Raw genomic sequence first — 20,693 nt, 5'->3', positions numbered from 1 at the left:
GATTGGTGAAAGAGACAGAAGGTCAATGAAGAAAGAAAAAAAAGGAGGGGGAGAGGGGGATGGGCAGGCAAGGAGGTAACATGAGAGAGGGACAAGGGGATGGGAAATGGTGGTGTGTTTGGGGGGGAGGGGAGGGGAGGCATTACTGGAGATTTGAGAAATTGATGTTCATGCCATCAGGTTGGAGGCTATCCAAGCAGAATATGAAGTGTTATTCCTCCAACCTAAGTGTGGCCTTATCCTGACGGTGGAGGAGGCCATAGGTGGAGATATTGGGATGGGAATGGGAAGTGGAATTAAACTGGGTGGCCACTGGGAGATCCCGCTTGTTCTGGCGGTTGGAGAGCAGATGCTCGGCGAAGCAGTCTCCCAATCTACATCAGATCTCACCGATATACAAGGGGCCACACCAGGAGCACCACACACAGTACATGACCCCAACAGACTCACAGGTGTTGCCTCACTTGGAAGGACTGTTTGGGGCCCTGAATGGTAGCGAGGGAGGTGGTGTAGGGGCAGGTGCAGCATTTGTTCTGCTTGCAAGGATAAGTGCTAGGACGGAGATCAGTGGGGAGGGACAAATGGACAAAAGAATTGTGTAGGGAGCAATTCCTGTGGAAAGCAGGAAGTGGGAGAGTGGGGAGGGAAAGATGTGTTTGGTGGTGGGATCCAGTTGGAGGTGGCAGAAGTTTCAGAGAATTATGTGCTGGATGCGGAGACTGGTGGGGTGGTAGGTGAGGACAAGAGGAGCCCTATCCTTGGTAGCCTAATGGGAGGATGGGGTAAGAGCAGACATGCGTGAAATGTAAGAAATAGAGGGATAGTACACTGTATTTGTGGTCAGAGAGCTTCATTTGTAGTGATGAATGTTATATCCATCACTGTGGCAATCCATTATTTTCCTTAATTATGGTCCCCATCTTAATTGAGAGTTAACGATTGAAACATGCATACGCTGCATAAATATTAAGCCCTGATATCAAATGCAGAAACAACCCTATGTATGCTTTAATTTATCAAGAATTTAATTTTGGAAAAAAAATCATGACTATTCTATCCCAAACTCATGGCAACCAGTGATAAAACATGACAGTATTTTCTTTTAAAACCTCTTTCACACAGAATAGAGCGCTATTTATTGAAATAATTGTATTCACATTTTTAGAAAAGATTTGAGATTGACCATCAGACTCAAGAAGGCAAGCAAAGGAGATTAACACACACTTAATTCCATTCATCAGTAAAAACAACTGATTAGCAGATTAGCTAGAAACTCCAGTGCATTTTCACATATGGAACAAAGTTCATATTCATTGTTGAAAATTTTCCTTATTACTAAAATTCTGAATCAATATGTGACTCTAGTTAGTAACAGAATAACTCCACTGCAATCAGGTTATCAATACTTTTTTTTGATAAGACAAATCAAATATCATTTCCATACATTGCTCTTCTCAGTGATTCCATGGACTGCTTCGATTACCACACAAAACCACAAATCTAAAAGAAAATGCTGGTTAAATCAATTCACTGCAGAATATGAACAACGTTCCAAAATCAGCAGTTTGCCATCTTTTTTTCCAGAGCTGTATCTCTATTTCACACAACCACGTCAACATTCCTGGCGATTCACAGGATATCACAGCAAAAGTGTTGTGTCTCCTTCAGTGCAATTTAAGTTCAGGTTTACTATTAAGCATTTATTTTGGAAGATAGTGATTTTTTTGAGAATTATATAGATGAAACACAAACATTAGTCATACCATTGCATCATCACCAGAGAAGAAAGATTAAAAACGCAAACACGAGGAAATCTGCATATGCTGTAATTTCAAGCAACACACATAAAAGTTGCTGAAGGGTCTCGGCCCAAAATGTCAACTGTACCTCTTCCTAGTGATGCTGCCTGGCCTGCTGCATTCACCAGCAACTTTTATGTGTATCACCAGGGAAGTGTTTGTAATAAAAATCTTACTGCATCAATGGTGCTAATTACATACTTTGAACATAAACTATCAAACTGAGGTAATGAAGATAATTTCATTACAATTAAAGCTGTTGATTTCCAGTCTTTTACTCTTGCCATCATTTCTGACCTTTTGTGAAGCAGCCCTGAGAATTCTGTCACCCAGAACTCAGGTATTACAATGGATGGAAGAGTACCTCCCAAATACACAGCTGCCAATAAACCTCTGACAGTGATTTATCAGCTGAAGTGTTTTAAGAAGAATTTTCAGTAGGTATCACGCTGTAGAAAAGTTTAATGGAGAAGCTCAACACAATTTTTAAAAATCTATCCCATATATGGGTATCTCCATGCGGTCAATGGAACATGTGTCTCCTTTACAGACTGTGGTGAAGTCCAACGGAGAATGTAGTGGGGTCCTCCAGCCTTGTCATTAGTTCCTTTAAAAAAGGGAAACAATTACTGTTTTTTTTACATCTGTAGATAATATTCTGTTTGAGCACCCTTTGAGAGGAAACAGTCATACTTTGTAATAGTAAAGTTCAATTTCTGTTTTGCAGTTAATATCGGCAAGGTTTAAGAACAACAATGTGTAGACCCCATTTAACTGATTTTAAGAAAGTATGTAGCACATTTTACATTACATCAGATGGGCAACAGGAAAGATCTTGCATGCACACATGGTTCAAGTTTGGAAAATGTTTCCAGAATGTAGCCATCACCTCAAATTCAACTTTAGACACTATATAATGCTAGTGAGTGAGTGTGTCAACAGTCAGATACACAGACGATTCATGTCAAACGCTCAATAAGGAACAGAAGTTTAACATAATTTTAAATATAAAATAGTGTGAATATTGTAACAAATTCACAGTGGGAAATAAATGTGAGATTGACAGGTATTTAAATTATCTAGATGGGCCTGAGGATGCTTTAACAGAAAACATCACATGGATTGTTCAGAACTCAATTCACTTACCAGAGATGCGTGCACCTCCAAATGGCTGCTGTGCAACCACTGAGCCAGTCGACTTGTCATTGATATAGAAGTTTCCAGCAGAAAATCGCAGAACTTGGCATGCTTCAGCTATAATACTTCTGTAACAAAATGGAAATCAAACTTCCAATTAATACAAGATGGGAAAGTGGTTATTTTAATTTGGGGAGGTGTAGAACAAACATTAAAGAACAAATTGAAACGTACACAGGTAAATGGGAAGAGTGGATCAGGATGGACCACTGTACTTACACCCCTAGAGGACATGCTTCTATTCTACATGACTACAATAATACTACATTGGAAAGGGAATTAAGATACAATGGATCAGAAATTGTTTACTGTATATCATCACTAAAAGCAACAAATGTGCTTCAGCAGTCTTCAATCTGAGATCTCCTGATACTGTCTTGATAATCGGCCATTACTTATCAACATCAGAGCGATTTTAACATTACTTCTAAAATACAATTTCCTGATGTTTGAACTTTTGGTGCATACTTATTGGGAATTAATTGCGGCCTTTACAACTGAAGCATTCAAAGAATCTAGTTAATTATCATTAACAATCTAGCAAAAATTTATTTAAACCGCACCTTTAACTTAGCTAATTACTGCGAAGGAACTTTCGAAGACAATTTTAAATAAAATTAGGAATGCATCAAGTAGACCAATTTGCCAACAACCCTTCCACAATGATGCTCTGGTGATACATGGATCCACCAATGCAAGAGATCCCATTGCCTCAGTTACTTCACAAAGTGATTTGCAAGTGGAAGATTTTCAGGCCCCCGTCTGCCACCACAGTCTTTTAGGTCTTCTCGGGTGTTTCTCAATGCCCTTCATAATCCAGTTATTTAAAAACTGCTTAAGTAGAATTTTTTTTTTAATTTAAATTTAAAGACAGTTATTGATTAAAATAAGAACAAAATACTTCTTAATGCAGGTTGTCAACTCATTTAATGGGATTCATCTATTACTGGCAGCACAGCTGTATAAATCTGAGGACTTTGCTAAGAAACAGATCTAGCTTTTCAGCTAGCTCCACCATGCCAACTGGAGCAGGCAGCAGGCTTGAGAAAGAATGTGTGTATATAAATAAATAACGGATGGGGTACGAGGGGGAGGTGGGGCATTAGCGGAAGTTAGAGAAGTCAATGTTCATGCCATCAGGTTGGAGGCTACCCAGACGGAATATAAGGTGTTGTTCCTCCAACCTGATTGTGGCTTCTTCTTTACAGTAGAGGAGGTCGTGGATAGACATATCAGAATAGGAATGGGATGTGGAATTAAAATGTGTGGCCACTGGGAGATCCTGCTTTCTCTGGCGGACAGAGCGTAGGTGTTCAGCAAAACGATCTCCCAGTCTGGGTTGGGTCTCGCCAATATATTGAAGGCCACATCGGAAGCACTGGCAGCAGGCCTGGGCAAAGAAGTCAGAGACCTCCGACCCACTGAATTGCACTTACCAATGAATTGCTTTTGGAGCACCAGGTATTGTTTGGTCCTTGACAGATCAAAGGTGTACAGAGAAAGGAAATGCGGTTAAGGGAAGTGAGGAGAGATTGGAGGAAGAAATTCCAGAGTTTTGGTGTTAGGCAATTCAAGGTACAGCTGCTACTAATGGGAAAATATTTCTGGTAATTCTCCCTCTGTCCCTCTGACTATACCCCTTGACCATCCTCTGGTTTTTCCCCCCCCTCCCCCTTTTCCTTCTCCCTGGGCCTCCTGTCCTATGATCTTCTCATATCCCTTTTGCCAATCACCTGTCCAGCTCTTGGCTTCATTCCCCTCCCCCCCCCCCCATCTTCTCCTATCATTTTGGATCTCCCTCTCCGCCTCTCAAATCTCTTACTAGCTCTTCTTTCAGTTAGTCCTGACAAGGGTTCTCGGCCCGAAACGTCAACTGTACCTCTTCCTAGAGATGCTGCCTGGCCTGCTGCATTCACCAGCAACTTTGATGTGTGTTACTTTAAATCATCTCTAGATTACTTATAATACCTAATACAATGTAAATGCTATGTAAATAGTTGTTATACTGCATTGTTTAGGGAATAATGACAAGAAAAAAAAGTCTGTACATGCTTGAACAGCAAGTGCTGGAACTGCACTTCCGGGTTTTCTCGATTCATGGTTGGTTGAATTTGTGCATGCGGAACTCGTGGATAAGGAGGGCTGACTGCACTACTAAAACTCTCATGCTCTGTCTGTTAGTGATCTCCAATTAACGCAAACGGTGCATTACAGCGGCACTTTTTTTGGCTAAATCGATTTTAAATGCACTAACTTACAGAATGCAGGCAAAGTTCAGGGTTATATATTCGTATAAAATTGCTCCTTCGCAAAAATCAACTGGCTCGCATTCACCCGAGAACTGATCCGCCATCATGGAAATCGGGATGCAACAGCCCGACACATGCGCACGACCAGCCTCAGCAGCGACACCTACCAGAGCAAAAGGGCAGGACAGCTCTATTTCCAGGGGTCACATTCTGCTAGTCACCATCAGCATGTGCAGGATTGGGACAAATCAAACTGAGACCCATCAATAAGAAATAATTACATCTTATTGTAATAACGTACTTCGAGACACCCATAAAACCCTTTGCTGCAGTCAAAGGACAGTGGTGACTATATCACGTCCATTTAGGAGAGCACCAACCACATCAAGAATAATCAGCATCCTTTGGTGTTACTGCTTTGTTTCTTCTATCCAGCATTAGGGTAAAAAAAAAGGTCAGCCTAATTATGCGGCGTGGAAAGGGAAGGGGGACATTATGGTCACGAGATGATGCCAAACGTTGTCGGGAAGCAGCAAGGAGAGGGAGAGAACAAGAATCGGATGAGGCCAGGGCCGCATGACTCCAGGATCAAAGAGTCAGGACAAAAAAAGGTGAGAGAAGAAGAGACAGAGGAGGAGAGGTATGCACGTCTCCAGGATCAGAGACAACCAACAAACAGCAGAAGAGATGAAGAGATGGGGGATGAAAGGGCTGCACGTCTCCAGAATGACAAAAAAACAAACAGCAGAAGAGATGAAGAGACGGTGGATGAAAGGACTGCACCTCTCCAGAATGACAAGAGGCACAAGGGTGGCAGATAAACCAGAAATGATGCCATCAAAAGTGTCCTTCGTTAAACGAAGATGAGCTATATTTACTTTGCTACGCGTCGTTCTTCTTTAATAAACTGAGGTTTTCTACTTCAGTTTCCAAACAAAGCGATACCAATAGCATTCAGGAAAATTTAATGTTCATTCTGGTCACATCAGACTGCACTACCCTTCTCTCAAAGGGTGCCCCAACGGGTCACCCCGTTGTCTAGTAATGTTTTAAAAGTTGCCCTTGTATAATTTTTCCCCATTTCCCCAGGACTTCATAAATCTTACAACATGCATGATTTTCCACATCTTAGTTATCTCCTAATTATATTCTACTTGGTTGTGGCTCTCTGGAGGATAGTACAACCAACTCAATAATGCACTGCAGTATGAAATTTAAAATTACTAAGCTCCCATGCAAGCATCAGCAACACCAGGAAGAGAAAGCTCTGGTTTTGAGAAATTGATTATTCTTGAATTGCAAATCTCACCCCTCTGGTCAGAAGAAGCCAAGAAGAAATGACGGGCTTCTCTCTCCCTTTAAAATTTTGAGAAGCACAATGCTCCAGCTGTGACAGATGAATTTCAAAATAGTTTTAATTAAAAGCAGTATTTGCTATAACTTCAAATGTTATTTTTTAAATAAACTAGCTAACATGAATATATCCATGGGCAATTTAAAAGGCATTGATCATACTTTCAGAACTTGGCTATTGATTAAAAAAAAAACACTCACTTATCTTGTGCAAAGACTGCACCTGTGAGGCCATAAGGTGTGCTTGTATCAATCAAGTGAAGAACTTCCTGGTACTTGTCTTCTGGATAAACATACACAGTTACAATTGGTCCAAAAATTTCCTGAAAGCAAATAGAGCAATTTGATCACAGTTCTGTTGTGCTTGATGATTCCACAATAGCAGCTGAAACCATAAGGCCAGGTCTTAACTTGTGAGCATGAGTATTCAAGCCAGAGTCCTGCATAACCAAAGAGATTCAATTTTTCAAAGCTAAAATCCAATTTTGTTGTGCAGCACTGAACTGCATGCAATGAAATTAGTACTTTTAAGAGCAATTCACATGTCACAGTAAAGAGAAAGCCACTGATATGCTCAATAAAAAAATGAGAAATTTCCTGATACTTATGGAAATACATTAGAAGTTTGATTATTTTGAGTAAATTTCAAATAGTCTTATATACAAAAAATATTTTAACATATAGTACATAGGTTCTTCGTAATACAAAGTGGCTCTTCAAATCAACATACTCATGTTAATAAGTTCTAAGTAAAAACTCAAAGGTCAGATATCTCCCATTTGCAGAAATGCGTTGGCAGATGAATTTCTTACCTCTTTCATTATAGGGTCTTGAGGATCCTTTGTTTCTATAATTGATGGCTGCACAAAATAACCAACTTCATCATCACATTTTCCACCTGCAATTATTGTTAAATTTGGGGAGGATTGTGCATGTTTAATCCACTTCTTTATTCGAGCAAAAGACTGAAAGAAAATAAAACCTTGTTAAAACACACTAAACAGAAACACAAAAGTGTTTGAAATTTTTTCCCCCATACAGGTCGCTTTGAAATATCTTCCTGCTTCCTTAACCATGGTTTCCTCTCTACCATCCTGAACAGAGCCCTGATGATCCACCTCCTGCACTTCTGAACCCCACTTCTTCTTGGACAGGGCAAGAACAGAATTTTCATGGTCCTTCCCTTTCACCCACCATCCTACACAATCTTCACCCGTTTCAACAAAATTTCACCACCAGATTCTTCTCATCTCTCCTTTCTGCATTTTGATTGGATAACCGCTTCATGACCCCCAGTTTGCTCCTCTGTCCCAACTTCCTGATGTATGGCATTCTCCTGTGCAAATGCACGAAAACGATGCCTGTCCTTTCACTTCTTTCATTCCACTTTTCAGGGATCCAAACAATCTTTCCAGCTAAGGAGGCAATTCACTTGCATTTCCTCCAACTCAGTTTTCACAATATGGCCTTTCTCTACATTTGAGGAAACCAGTTTACATTGGAGAAAGCAAATGCAATGAGGAGAATGCATTGCAGAACTCTTGTGTTCAGTCTGCCAGAGTGACTGAGTTTATGTTGCTTGCTACTTCAATTCACTGTACCACTCCCACCCCAATCCCTGTCTGTGGCCTCCTGCAGTATTGAACAAGGCTTAAAACTCAAGCAAAAACTTATCTTCCATTTGGGCAAATTGTAGCTTGCAGGACTAAAAGTTGACTTCAACTTCAGCTAACTCACTTTCTTTCTACTTGCATTAGGAGAGGCTATTTTTCCTTGCCATTCCTCTCCTCTTCTTTTTGTTTATATATTCTGGCCTGCTAGGAAATTCCAAACTATATAAAATTACAGTCATTAGCAATATATTACACAAAGGAGCTAACTACCTCTTAAAGACCACATTATTTCACTCACTATCCTCCCAACCTTCTGTTATCTGGGCTAATTTATTTTTTTTTAAGTTGTGAAATGTTAGCCATGCTACATAGCCTGTAGCGTTTTACCAAGCATTTCTTAATTTTAATTTTTCACCAATTGAATGAGGAGCCAAACATTACATCACTACTGGCATTCTTTACCTTGTCATCAATAACGGCTGAAAAGAATGTTGTGAAGTCCTCAGCTGGCTAAAATAAAAAAACATTAATAAAGATTACAATCCAATTTACTCAATTCACATCTCAAAAAATGAAAGTACATTGCAAAGTAACAAATATCATAGACCTATTTGATATTGCATTGTCTTTCAAGGCTCTATTTAGATCAACAGTATAGCCATTCCCATACACCAACTTCAATAGTCCCAAATTATAATCTGAATGGATTGTAATTTCAAACACAAAGATCCCAGAATTGTAAATCAATTCAGTTACATACAAGGCAACCATCTGTTTAGCAGTAGAATCAGATTATCAGCAATTTACAAAATGAAAATTTGCTTTTTCAAGGTCTGAAAGAAAGAATTACTTTAAAATTAGTGAGTGTTTATACAGTTGATACAATGTGAAAACAATTGGAAATCTCCCTAAAAAGCTGTATGAACTGGGGTGCAGAGAAAAAGAACAAAACTTGGTTAGCAATAGGAATTCTGCAGATTCTGGAAATTCAAGCAACACACATCAAAGTTGCTGGTGAACGCAGCAGGCCAGGCAGCATCTCTAGGAAGCGGTGCAGTCGACGTTTCAGGCCGAGACCCTTTGTCAGGATCCTGACGAAGGGTCTCGGCCTGAAACGTCGACTGCACCTCTTCCCAGAGATGCTGCCTGGCCTGCTGCATTCACCAGCAACTTTGATGTGTGTTGCTAAAACTTGGTTAGAAAGGGTTGCAAAAATTAAATGGAAATAAACTGCAGATCGCCATAATATCAATGAATGCCAAAACACAAATAATTGAATGACTTATTTCCATTTTTCTTTTTAATAATACTCTCTTCTGTTTGCTACACATACTGAAGACAAATGTGTTCAGCTTGGCCAAAGGTTTGTGGCAATTAAATTTCTAAGATTATGCCTCTATGTCCACATGTCACAATCACACCAATATGATGGGACATACAAACATTAACAACTCTGCAGCATGTCACCCCACGGTTTCTTGCTGAGCTCGCACTGGTGTGGATTGGCAGATTTTAGTGGGAAAGGGCCACACTGAAACGTTGTTATTTGTTTGATAGCATCACACTAAATGGTATTCTAATTTTGTGTGGCAAGTTTAGCACCTACATTGGGCTTTCTCTGCAAAACTAATTTGCAAGGAGCAGAACTTACAAAAGAATACAAATTATTTTAACTTAAAATAAAAGTTTTCTTTTCAAGTCCATGGCCCCAATATAACCAGTTTTCTTTGCTACAATTATCTATTGACACACACAATCCAGTTGGTGGATGAGATCTTACAAGTCCTGGCATGCGAGCAGCTGCTGTACATCCTATTCTTTCCCTCCATCTTCACATTACTGACTCTAGGAGCACATTTATTAAAATGAGCTGTTGTGGTTAAAATGACCTATTTAATACTCGTGCTTTCTATGCACGTTAAAAACAAGTGATTGTTCACTTAGAACTTTTAAAACTATCCTCAAAGAAACTCTCTACATTGTATGACTAAAGCTATCTCTGGTAGGTTAGTTTCAGAGCATTCTGAGCAATTCAAGTGCATGGAAATTTACCAGAGAGCAGTTACTCAACATTGCAAGCTCATACCAGAAAAGCTGCATACTAAAACCACACTGCCACACAGCAAAATAAAACCCATTGCTGACTGTCATTTAATTATAACTCAATGTGTATACACATATAATACCCACGGATGCCAACTGAAGATTGCAATCAGGTGCAGTATACTTGCAAGCATAGTGGGAAGCAGCATGCTGAAAGTGTTACTTTGTTGCATTTATTTGTTACTAATAGAAGATTTTACAATTTTAACACTGACCTTTTTTTGTAGCAAGCTATAATTATGCAAATGGATTTTGAATCTTCCTAAAAATTGCTTTTAAATATTTGCATATTTGTGAAGATCATAGGAATGAAACTATGCCATTCACATGCAAGTCATGATCATCCTTGACAAGTGTAAGCTAACATTAAAATAGCAACTGCAGGTTCTAGGATGCAATGAGATTCACTGGAAAACAAAAATACTGTCTAACAAAACAGATCATATTTCTGTAGATTTTAATTATTGATTAATGTATTAGCTTCCATTTTCAAATTAAAAATCAGTAAAACTGTAATACGGCCTAAATGCTGTTTCTTTCAAGACGGCACATTGGAGATGAAATGTGTGGCATTTGCATTGATTTACACCATAAAGTATCTGAATGTATTTGTTTCTTGTAATAAAACCAAAAACTAACTTAAATCATTAAGCTAAAGCTATCTAATCACCTTTATTTCTATAATACAAATCATTTCAAAATATATGCTGAAGTTCATCTAATCACCACCTTCTAATTTACAGCATATTCCTAATTCCCATTTTCAACCCTCCTAAGGCCTATATAGAAATACCTTCACCTTGGATTCAGAAATATACATTTTAAAAATTGCATGATGGCTGTATTTTAATTTCAATCTTACTTACATTTCCCACTTTTATGTTCTTCTGCTCCTCCAGAAGATTCTTTTTTATTTCAGGCCACAGTGAATCAGGCACATACAACCTTGAACACGCTGAACATTTCTGTCCTCCATACTCAAAAGCAGAACGAATGGTACCATTTATAACACTGCTAACATCAGCTGATTTATGCACAAAGTGGTAGTTTTTACCACCACATTCTGTAAAAACAAGGTTTACCTTAGAAATTCATTTGATTTTGAGCATACCAATGTGATTAAGCAATAGGTAACAGTTAGTCAACTCAGGCAAAATCTTAAAACCTTTTGATCCCCTAACTTGGCAGCATGACACAACCTCTGTTTAAAATTTGAGGGGGTTTCCATTTATAACTCTTTTTGTAAAAGTTACAAAAGAAAATGCAACAAGGATAAGGAACTAAGTTGAATTAGGGAAAACACCGCCATTCTCTTAAAATGGTTCTTAACACAAGAGGTTCCTGAAATGATGCTTTTTTAAAAAATTATTTATTCTTATTTATTACAAACAAAAAAAAACTCAAAAAAATACAGCACATCCACAAAAACCACAACCATAACAAAATCAAATTAAATATTGAGCAGCAAAAGTGAGAAAAATATAAAGGTAAAAGTAAACATACACAGCAGAGGTGCACCACACCAAAAAACCTCAGTCCTCACCCCGTAAGAAAGTCCAATACAGTGCCCCATATACTTGCAAAGATGTCCCCTCTGTCCTCATTACACAGTCTCAGTCTCTCCAAATGTATTTGCCAGTTCTCTCAGCCACAGATCGTACTTAGACACAGAGTCCATTTTCCACATTTGCAGGATTAACTTCTTAGCAATCACCATTCCAAATAATACTGCCATTTTTTCATACATGTTGGCTGAAGATAATCATAGTCATACTTTATTGATCCCGGGGGAAATTGGTTTTCGTTACAGTTGCACCATAAATAATAAATAATAATAGAACCATAATAGTTAAATAGTAATATGTAAATTATGCCAGTAAATTATGAAATAAGTCCAGGACCAGCCTATTGGCTCAGGGCGTCAGACCCTCCAAGGGAGCTTGGATAGGGAGCTTGTTGCTCCAAAGATGGCTATGAGCAGGTCTGGTTCCCACCACTTCCCAAAAGCCTCAGAGAAACAGTGAAAAATACTTTTCCAGTATGCATAAAGCTTACAACATGACCAGAATGAATGTGACAAATTACGGTTCACAGATTTACATCTATAACAAACTGGTAAAGCATCAGAGTAGAAACTGTGCAACTTTTCTTTGGAATAATGGGAGTCTATGTATTGTTTTAAACTGTATAAGTCCTGAAATGGTGCTTAAGTTTTTGGTTCTTGGTAACTGTTTAATTCACATTAGTCTAAGGATACTATATGAAAGTGCTTCCATAAGAGAACAACCTGTGGAGAAAATGTCCAGAGCATAACAAATGAATCACAGCAAATATCTGTAAAAATTTTATGGCCTTAGATTTGGTGACTGATCACTTGGAATATAAAGTCATTAGAGACTCCTTGGCTTTGAACAAATGAGCATATTATCTATTAATGTACATAATTTTGAATTAACCACTTCTAAAGTTGACTCAACTGCAATATATTTCCTTTACAATTTTCACAAAATCTTCCTTCCAACAGACAATAGGTGCAGGAGTAGGCCATTCGGCCCTTCAAGCCAGCACCGCCATTCATTGTGATCATGGCTGATCACCCACAATCAGTACCCCATTCCTGCTTTCTCCCCATATCCCTTGACTCCGCTATCATTAAGAGCTCTATCTAACTCTTTCTTGAAAGCATCCAGAGAATTGGCCTCCACTGCCTTCTGAGGCAGAGCATTCCACAGATCCACAACTCTCAGGATGAAAAGTTTTTCCTCAACTCCGTTCTAAATGGCCTACCCCTCATTCTCAAATTGTGGCCTCTGGTTCTGGACTCCCCCAACATCGGGAACATGTTTCCTGCCTCTAGTGTCCAATCCATTAATAGTCTTATATGTTTCAATCAGATCCCCTCTCATCCTTTTAAATTCCAGTGTATACAATCCCAGTCGCTCCAATCTTTCAACATATGACAGTTCCACCATCCCAGGAATTAACCTCGTGAACCTCCGCTACACTCCCTTAATAGCTAGAATGCCCTTCCTCAAATTTGGAGACCAAAACTGCACACAATACTCCAGGTGTGGTCTCACCAGGGCCCTGTACAACTGCAGAAAGACCTCTTTGCTCCTATACTCAACTCCCCTTGTTATGAAGGCCAATATGCCATTAGCTTTCTTCACTGCCTGCTGTACCTGCATGCTTACTTTCAGTGACTGACGAACAAGGACACCAAGATCTCGTTGTACTTCCCCTTTTCCTAACTTGACACCATTCAAATAGTAATCTGCCTTCCTGCTCTTGCCACCAAAGTGGATAACCTCACATTTATCCACATTAATCTGCATCTGCCCACTCGTTCAACCTGTCCAAGTCATCCTCTGCACATTTCACACTGCCACCCAGCTTTGTGTCATCTGCAAATTTGCTAATGTTACTTTTAATCCCTTCATCTAAATCATTAATGTATATTGTAAATAGCTGCGGTCCCAGCACCGAGCCTTGCAGTACCCCAGTAGTCACCGCCTGCCATTCTGAAAGAGACCCATTAATCCCTACTCTGTTTCTTGTCTGCCAACCAATTTTCTATCCATGTCAGTACCCTACCCCCAATACCATGTGCTCTAATTTTGCCCACTAATCTCCTATGTGGGACCTTACCAAAGGCTTTCTGAAAGTCCAGGTACACTACATCCACTGGCTCTCCCTTGTCCATTTTCATAGTTACATCCATAGTTCCCTCTAACCTGTGTGCGTGTGCACACACACACACATTTTTCAACCAGTGCACAAAGGAAATTAATGTGCGCACAAAAGGTTACCTAAAATAATGTAATTAATAATTATACTTATTGAAAATAATCTTTTAGCTGTTTCTGTTAACTAGTTAGTCAGTTTTTCAAATACCACAATGCACGTCACTAATTTACGTCACCTCACCTTTCCTGTTTCGGTTTGTACAGCTGCATCACGGCGGCAGCCAGCTTTGGTGGACAGTGTTCATATCGTAAAGTTTACAAAGATCTGTTTCAATTCCTGTAGATAGCTTACTAAGTTTTTATTGGAAAAAAATATTGATTCACTATGTCGAATTCAAAAGAAGCGAAGGGCGTGAAGCGCAAAAGAACTGCAAATCTGTTTAAAGTTCAGTGGCTTAACAAAATAGTAGAAACTGCTACACCGAAAGCTCATGAGGTCATGAACGTTCAGCTGCGAGAAATATTTATGTAGGATTCTGAAACTGGGGTTATCTGTTTGTATTGTCGTGATGCGAAAGTTGTTGGAGAATTTGCTAGTGGAAAGAAATGGGATGATATTTGGAAACTTGACTTTTTTAAAGCGTCATTTGACGGTAAATTGCATTTGGACGGTGTACAAAAGCTCAGGCAACAGAACCCGTCATTACCTGTTACAGGAGTGCTATGCATGTTACGGGTGAGTGCAGATGAGGGAGAGCGAAAACAATCAAACCCAGAGATCAACTTTGAGGTACAAGAATGGTCAGCTTTTGATTTCTCCGCAATTGCAGATTGTGACTTCACATTTGGCGATGAACAAGTTTATGCCTTATGTCTAAAATATCATGATTTTCTAGCTGAAAATATTGTAATGGTTAGACAGTTTAATGATTTCAAATTTTCCTTGCAAGAAAAAATTAAATCCAAACCAATTTCAAACTTTGCTCAAAGTGGCATCTGTACTTCAAAATGAACGGTTTTGCGACCTTGCACAGTTGATGGACATTGAGGGAACCTTTCTTGCATCTAGTGTGGACTGTGAGTGAGGTTTTAGCCTAACGAATCAACTCAAAAACAAGCTGAGAAACCGTTTAGGTGAATGTCATTTGGATATGTTAATGAGAATCAAAAGCTATCAATTGGATGGAAGTTCTATTAGTCTAGATAGAGTTTACAAAGAATGGGTAAATGCCAAAGACAAGAGGAGAAAAAATAACTGAGTAGCTTAAATATGTATATTATTTTATTTTATTGTTATTCTGTACAGTTTTATGTCAAATATTTTGTAAACCTACATAAACTGTGCCATGTATGCATTCAGCGTGCACATACTTTTGTCAGAAGAAAAAAATTTAAACATAATATTTTTGCGCACACTGACTACTAAAAATTAGAGGGAACATTGGTTACATCCTCAAAAAATTCCAGAATATTAGTCAAGCATGATTTCCCCTTTGTAAATCCATGCTGACTCGGACCAGTCCTGTTACTGCTATCCAAATGTGCCACTATTTCATCCTTTATACTTGATTCCAGCATCTTCCCCACCACTGATGTCAGGATAACTGGTCTATAATTCCCTGATTTCTTTCTCCCTCTTTTCTTAAAAAGCAGGATAACATTAGCTACTCTCCAGTCCTCAGGAACTGATCCTGAATCTATAGAACATTGGAAAATAATTACCAATGTGTCCACAATTTCTAGAGCCACCCCTTTAAGTACCCTGGGGTACAGACCATCAGGCCCTGGGGATTGATCAGCCTTCAGTCCCATCAGTCTATCCAACACTATTTTTTGCCTAATGTGAATCTCCTTCAGTTCCTCCGTTACCCTAGGTCCTCCGGCCACTATTACATCTGGGAGATTGTTTGTGTCTTCCCTAGTGAAGACAGATCCAAAGTACCTGTTCAACTCGTCTGCCATTTCCAGTTGTAGTTTCCTTCCTGATGCATTTTTATTTAAAGAGTCATACCAATATTTGGAGCATTATTCTACAGCAATTTTTTTTTACATTTGTGAGCTTTCATAATATTTCTCTTTAGAGTTGTTCCTCATCTGTCAATAGGTTGTTCTTTCTATAAAGGCTATTATGCTCTAAGCGGTATGTAATGAACCAAAGCTTCAACATTACCCTTGTAAAATGTCAGGCAATATTATGCCGGAGAGGAAAGAAAATGGTTTGGAACTATTCACAACAAATGTATATGGCCACTTTCTTCAGAATTTTCCTTGCACAAACTTTCCTTTTGTCAGCACCAGATCAGTTTCCATAATTTACTTAATAGACATTATAACTACAACTTAAAGCAGGATATCAAAAACAAAATGAAGATATTTAGTAATGTCTATTTACATAGAATGCTTCAAAGGATTGCTGGTCTGAATTAAGGAGAAATGTTCTTACCTCCAGATAGGCGGGGAAAACAACGGTACTTATCCAGATTTGCAGACACTTGCTTCCAAAGATGTTTAAATGTTCTGGAAAAGGAGAACTATACAAGTTACAAAAATATGCCAAATAATTTTTCATAGTTCTAGAAATATAGTAAGAAACATTTAACATGTCACATCAAATAACAAAAATAATCTTAAGAAAAATGGTTTAAAGTTAGGTTTGAAAGAAAAATTCAAATATCCAGTTTCTGTGTGTTTGGCAGCAAGAAGGAACAGATACAAGATAACTGGCAAATAGAAGTAAAAGAAACTTAGAACAGAGTTATAATGATCTGAATACAGAACCCAAAACTGGTAAGGTAAAAGCAACCTCAGAAGTAGCATTGTAATCAGAACTAGATAAACTTGCACTAATGTGATTACATCATGTCAATACTAGTGCTGCTATGGCAGTTCAATTCTTTATCCCTTAGCCTGTACGTTCCAGTTCTGCTTTCTAGCTGTTACTTTATTTAAAACAAAGTACACTGATTTTGAAAGAATAAGGTACAACTTTAAAATGGAGCTATTATTTCTGCATGTTTTCTAGAATATTGTCCTTTAACTCTAAGGCACCTGTAAACGTGACACCCTTTAACTCTGAAGCGCATTCCATGAGACAATTGCTTATTTTTATGAGGTATCAAAAATTGAGTCACTATCGATTCCGGAGATACATCATTTCTAAATGTTTTGCAATTTAAATACAAAGTAAGTCTAACTTCCTTCACCAATCTTGTTACACTTGTTTACATCAGATGTTTAAAATTTTGGAATACCTAACCCTTGGGAAATGATGTGAAGAAACATATCCTTTGTTATACTGTCTCTTCAAAACCTAAAAATATTAAAATGTCAAAATCCATTTCTACCATCCACAGTTAACCTTAGATTACTAAATTGTATTCACTTTCAAGTTAATTCTGTAACAAAAAAAATCAATGATTGTCTATATGTATTTGTTCAGCACAGCATTGTGAGCCAAAGGGCTTGTATTGTGCTGTAGCTTTTCTATGTTTCTATTTGGTTAATTCTTTACTCCGTTGAATAATCAGTCACCACACTCTGGACCCATGTTGTAATCAGCAGACAAGGTCAGATAAATAATCAAATACTGGTTCTAATCTATATTTGTTTCAAGCCCAGAGTACCTCTTCCACATATCACTACCCAGCTTCTTACTTCACTGCTCTCCCCCACTCAACCACCCTCCCTCTCCCTCATCTCAACTATCACCAGTTTGTAATCCTTCCCCTCCCCCAACTTGCTTATTCTGGCTTCTACTCCTTTCCTTTCCAGTTTTGATGAAGGGGCTTGGCCTGAAATGTTAACTGTTTATTCCCTTCTATAGATGCTGCTTGACTTGCTGAGTTCCTCCAGCATTTCGCATGTGTTGTACCAGAATACAAATACCTCAATCTGGTGTTTTAACATCAATTTCTGCAGTTCCCCTCCCTAAAATCCTTTTTACCTTTATACAATTTTCCATTTTTTATAACAGTAATTTAGTTCTCAGTTCCAACATCATTCGTAAATATTTCAGGCAACATAAGATTTTCCCTTTATCTGAGTAGTTAAGACATTTTCAGAACTAAATTATTCCTTCAACGCTCCTGGAAAAGTTTACTAACAACTACACTTTCAAGCAACCAATCTGACCTTAAACTTCCATTCACAGCAGTTTGGCAGCTAAATGCTCAAGCACTTCTCCATTCATATCCACACCTCCATATAAAACTCTTTATCTTCCTTGGCTGAGGCACCTTATTAGCACTCCAAGTGCATAGAATCACAGAACATTACAGCATATTCAGCTTCTCCAGTCCATGCAAAACAATTATTTTGCCTAGTCCCATCAACTTGCACTTGAACCACAGCCCTCCCATCACGTACTTATCCACATTTCTTTTAAATGTTAAAAACTGAACTCACATCCACCACTTCTGCTGAAAGTTCATTCCACACTCTCACTACCCTCTGAGTAAAGTAGTTCACCTCACGTTCCCCTGTCCAATGAGTATATAGACTTGCACATATCTAGTACACAACTGAGCCACCAATACTTCAATGGATTTTACTCAACTTATATGAATCAATGGTCATCACTTCTTTCAGCTGGTACTCCAGGGTTATTTATACTGGAGAGAAATAATGTCTGTCTCTTAAAATTTGTGACACTACCAACTCAGGTGCTATAGTTTCTTCCTCTACATTCCCAATAAGACAGATCTTCACCCAGTTTCACTTGCTCTAGACCCATCACACATCCCCAGGTACATGAGCCACATGGTTCAGTTCATCTTTGAAAGTGACAATAGTCATTTATATATTTCTTTTAGTCTTTCCTTTCTCATGACCCATCACATTTTTATTAATTTCCATAACTTCCTTTAGCTTTGGTACTGATCTCTTACTCTCATTGTTAATTTTTCTTGGAGAGTTAATTTTAGTCAGATCATTTCTTTTCCATCTTTAATCCAGCTGACCAAGTTAATGACCATATAGTTTTCATTTTGCCAATTCCCACTTCTAATCACTTCCTACTCTCCAGTTACTTATCCCAAATAATTTCTAAAGATCAAAAATATCAAGCCACAGACTTTCATTTGATGGAAACACTTAACAACTTAACTTCATTATCTTACCAAGAATATTTAATTTAAGAAACTTTAACAATTCTTGTCAAAATTAATTTGGATGAAATGATAGCTCCCCCCCCCACACCATATATTCATGACTGCACTTTTAACCTTGGTGTGTCTTTGTGTTCTCAATTGTAGGCAATTATAGCTCACAGCTTCAAGATTTTCCCTTAGTTCTTTTTAACCTCCCTTCACAAAACTTCAAATAAGTGACTTACAACCTTGCTATCAAACTCCATGTTGTCTAACACTTATGTCCTCAATTCACAACTGCTGCAACTACATTGATATGACAATTATATTCCCAGCACAGATGGAACTATAATTGGCTACCATCAACTTTATTTTATTAAGAACACTTTTCCACTTCATGCCTCACATGATGTCATCCCACGCATAATGATTGTGTTCTTTGATCTGCATTTGTTTTTCACTGAGAAATTCTAATTTTCAAGTTCTTAACCTCAAATTTACATCACACAACATTATTTCCCAAACACAAGAGACTCAGAGCTTGATGAAGGGTCTTGGCCCGAAACATCGAATGTTTATTCCCGATCATAGAGGCTGGCTGACTTGCTTTGTTCCTTCAGCATTGTCAGTCTGTTGCTAGAGATTTCCAGCATCTGCAGAATCTCTCACATTTATGGACTTGCTTTCAACTGCCATGTGCTAAAGCTCAGTCTTCCTCATTTTTGTCTGCTCTCCTAAACAGCTCCTTATAAACCCTCTCTTTAATTAAGCTTTAAGTCACCTGTCCCAGTATCTCCTTAAATAATTTCAACATTTATGTGAAGCATCCAATAAATAAGTTTGTGAATACTTACGGGACACTGCCAGTGAAATTGATTCCTGCCAAGTGCTCAGACTTTGTAATGGTTTCTCCAAATAGTGGCCCATCAGCTGGCACAAACTGAATGACATTTGGTGGAAGTCCAGCTTCAAGAAGTATTTCATACACATTATAACTAGCAGCCATAGCAGTGTCGCTGGGTTTCCAGACCACCACATTACCCTGAAATTACATTATCATATTGCTTAAAATTCATGCTATTACCAAAACAGCATTACAGAATAAAGTGTAGTTCCCAACAAAAAAGCATCACAAAACCTGGAACAGAGGGTACAGCTCAAGTGGTATAAACTAGTCACATTTGTTATCACATGAAACAAACAATTCTACTGATTTTAGAGAAAATGGTTGTGATCCCTTCTATTACTGTCCTGTTATTTTTGTTGAGTGATGTTCTTGTCTTTGCAAGTGAATATAGTCAAATTTTCAGTTGACAATTAAACTTGAATCATCAGGGAAGAAATGTATGTGGTATCTATAGAAATATGCACAACTATGAGACAATGAAGTGCTATATATCACCCATACACACAAAACACCACATCAAGAAACCACCAAACTGTACTCTGCCTAGTGAGGGTCTAATCCCCATGGGCACCAAGTACCCTTCACATTTGAAAGGGAACACTAAGACAGGTTCCTATCCATCTTATGGCAACTGAGTCAAATATGTATTTTCAAATGTGCTAACACTTTCCCAATACCATTATCTGAAAAGAGCTTCTA

General features: G+C 38.3%; 1 protein-coding gene across 1 annotated transcript in view; it reads right to left on the bottom strand.

Moving 5' to 3' along the window:
* Positions 1-1,002: 1,002 nt before the first annotated feature.
* Positions 1,003-20,693, bottom strand: part of aldh4a1 (aldehyde dehydrogenase 4 family, member A1) — a 33,021-nt gene continuing 13,330 nt past the window's right edge. Inside the window, exons 8-15 of the mRNA XM_072245463.1 lie at positions 19,942-20,129; positions 16,444-16,517; positions 11,181-11,377; positions 8,674-8,721; positions 7,411-7,563; positions 6,800-6,921; positions 2,946-3,064; positions 1,003-2,406 (exon numbers count right to left, since the gene is read on the bottom strand). Coding sequence (XP_072101564.1) covers positions 2,294-2,406; positions 2,946-3,064; positions 6,800-6,921; positions 7,411-7,563; positions 8,674-8,721; positions 11,181-11,377; positions 16,444-16,517; positions 19,942-20,129 — 1,014 coding nt within the window. The 3' untranslated portion in view covers positions 1,003-2,293. The remainder of the gene's footprint in view (positions 2,407-2,945; positions 3,065-6,799; positions 6,922-7,410; positions 7,564-8,673; positions 8,722-11,180; positions 11,378-16,443; positions 16,518-19,941; positions 20,130-20,693) is intronic.

This window comes from Mobula birostris, chromosome 27 (assembly GCF_030028105.1).
Source record: "Mobula birostris isolate sMobBir1 chromosome 27, sMobBir1.hap1, whole genome shotgun sequence".
Classification (NCBI taxonomy): Eukaryota; Metazoa; Chordata; class Chondrichthyes; order Myliobatiformes; family Myliobatidae; genus Mobula; species Mobula birostris.
The sequence above is the reverse complement of the archived record's forward strand: the minus strand, read 5'-3'. Positions and strand labels throughout refer to the sequence as shown.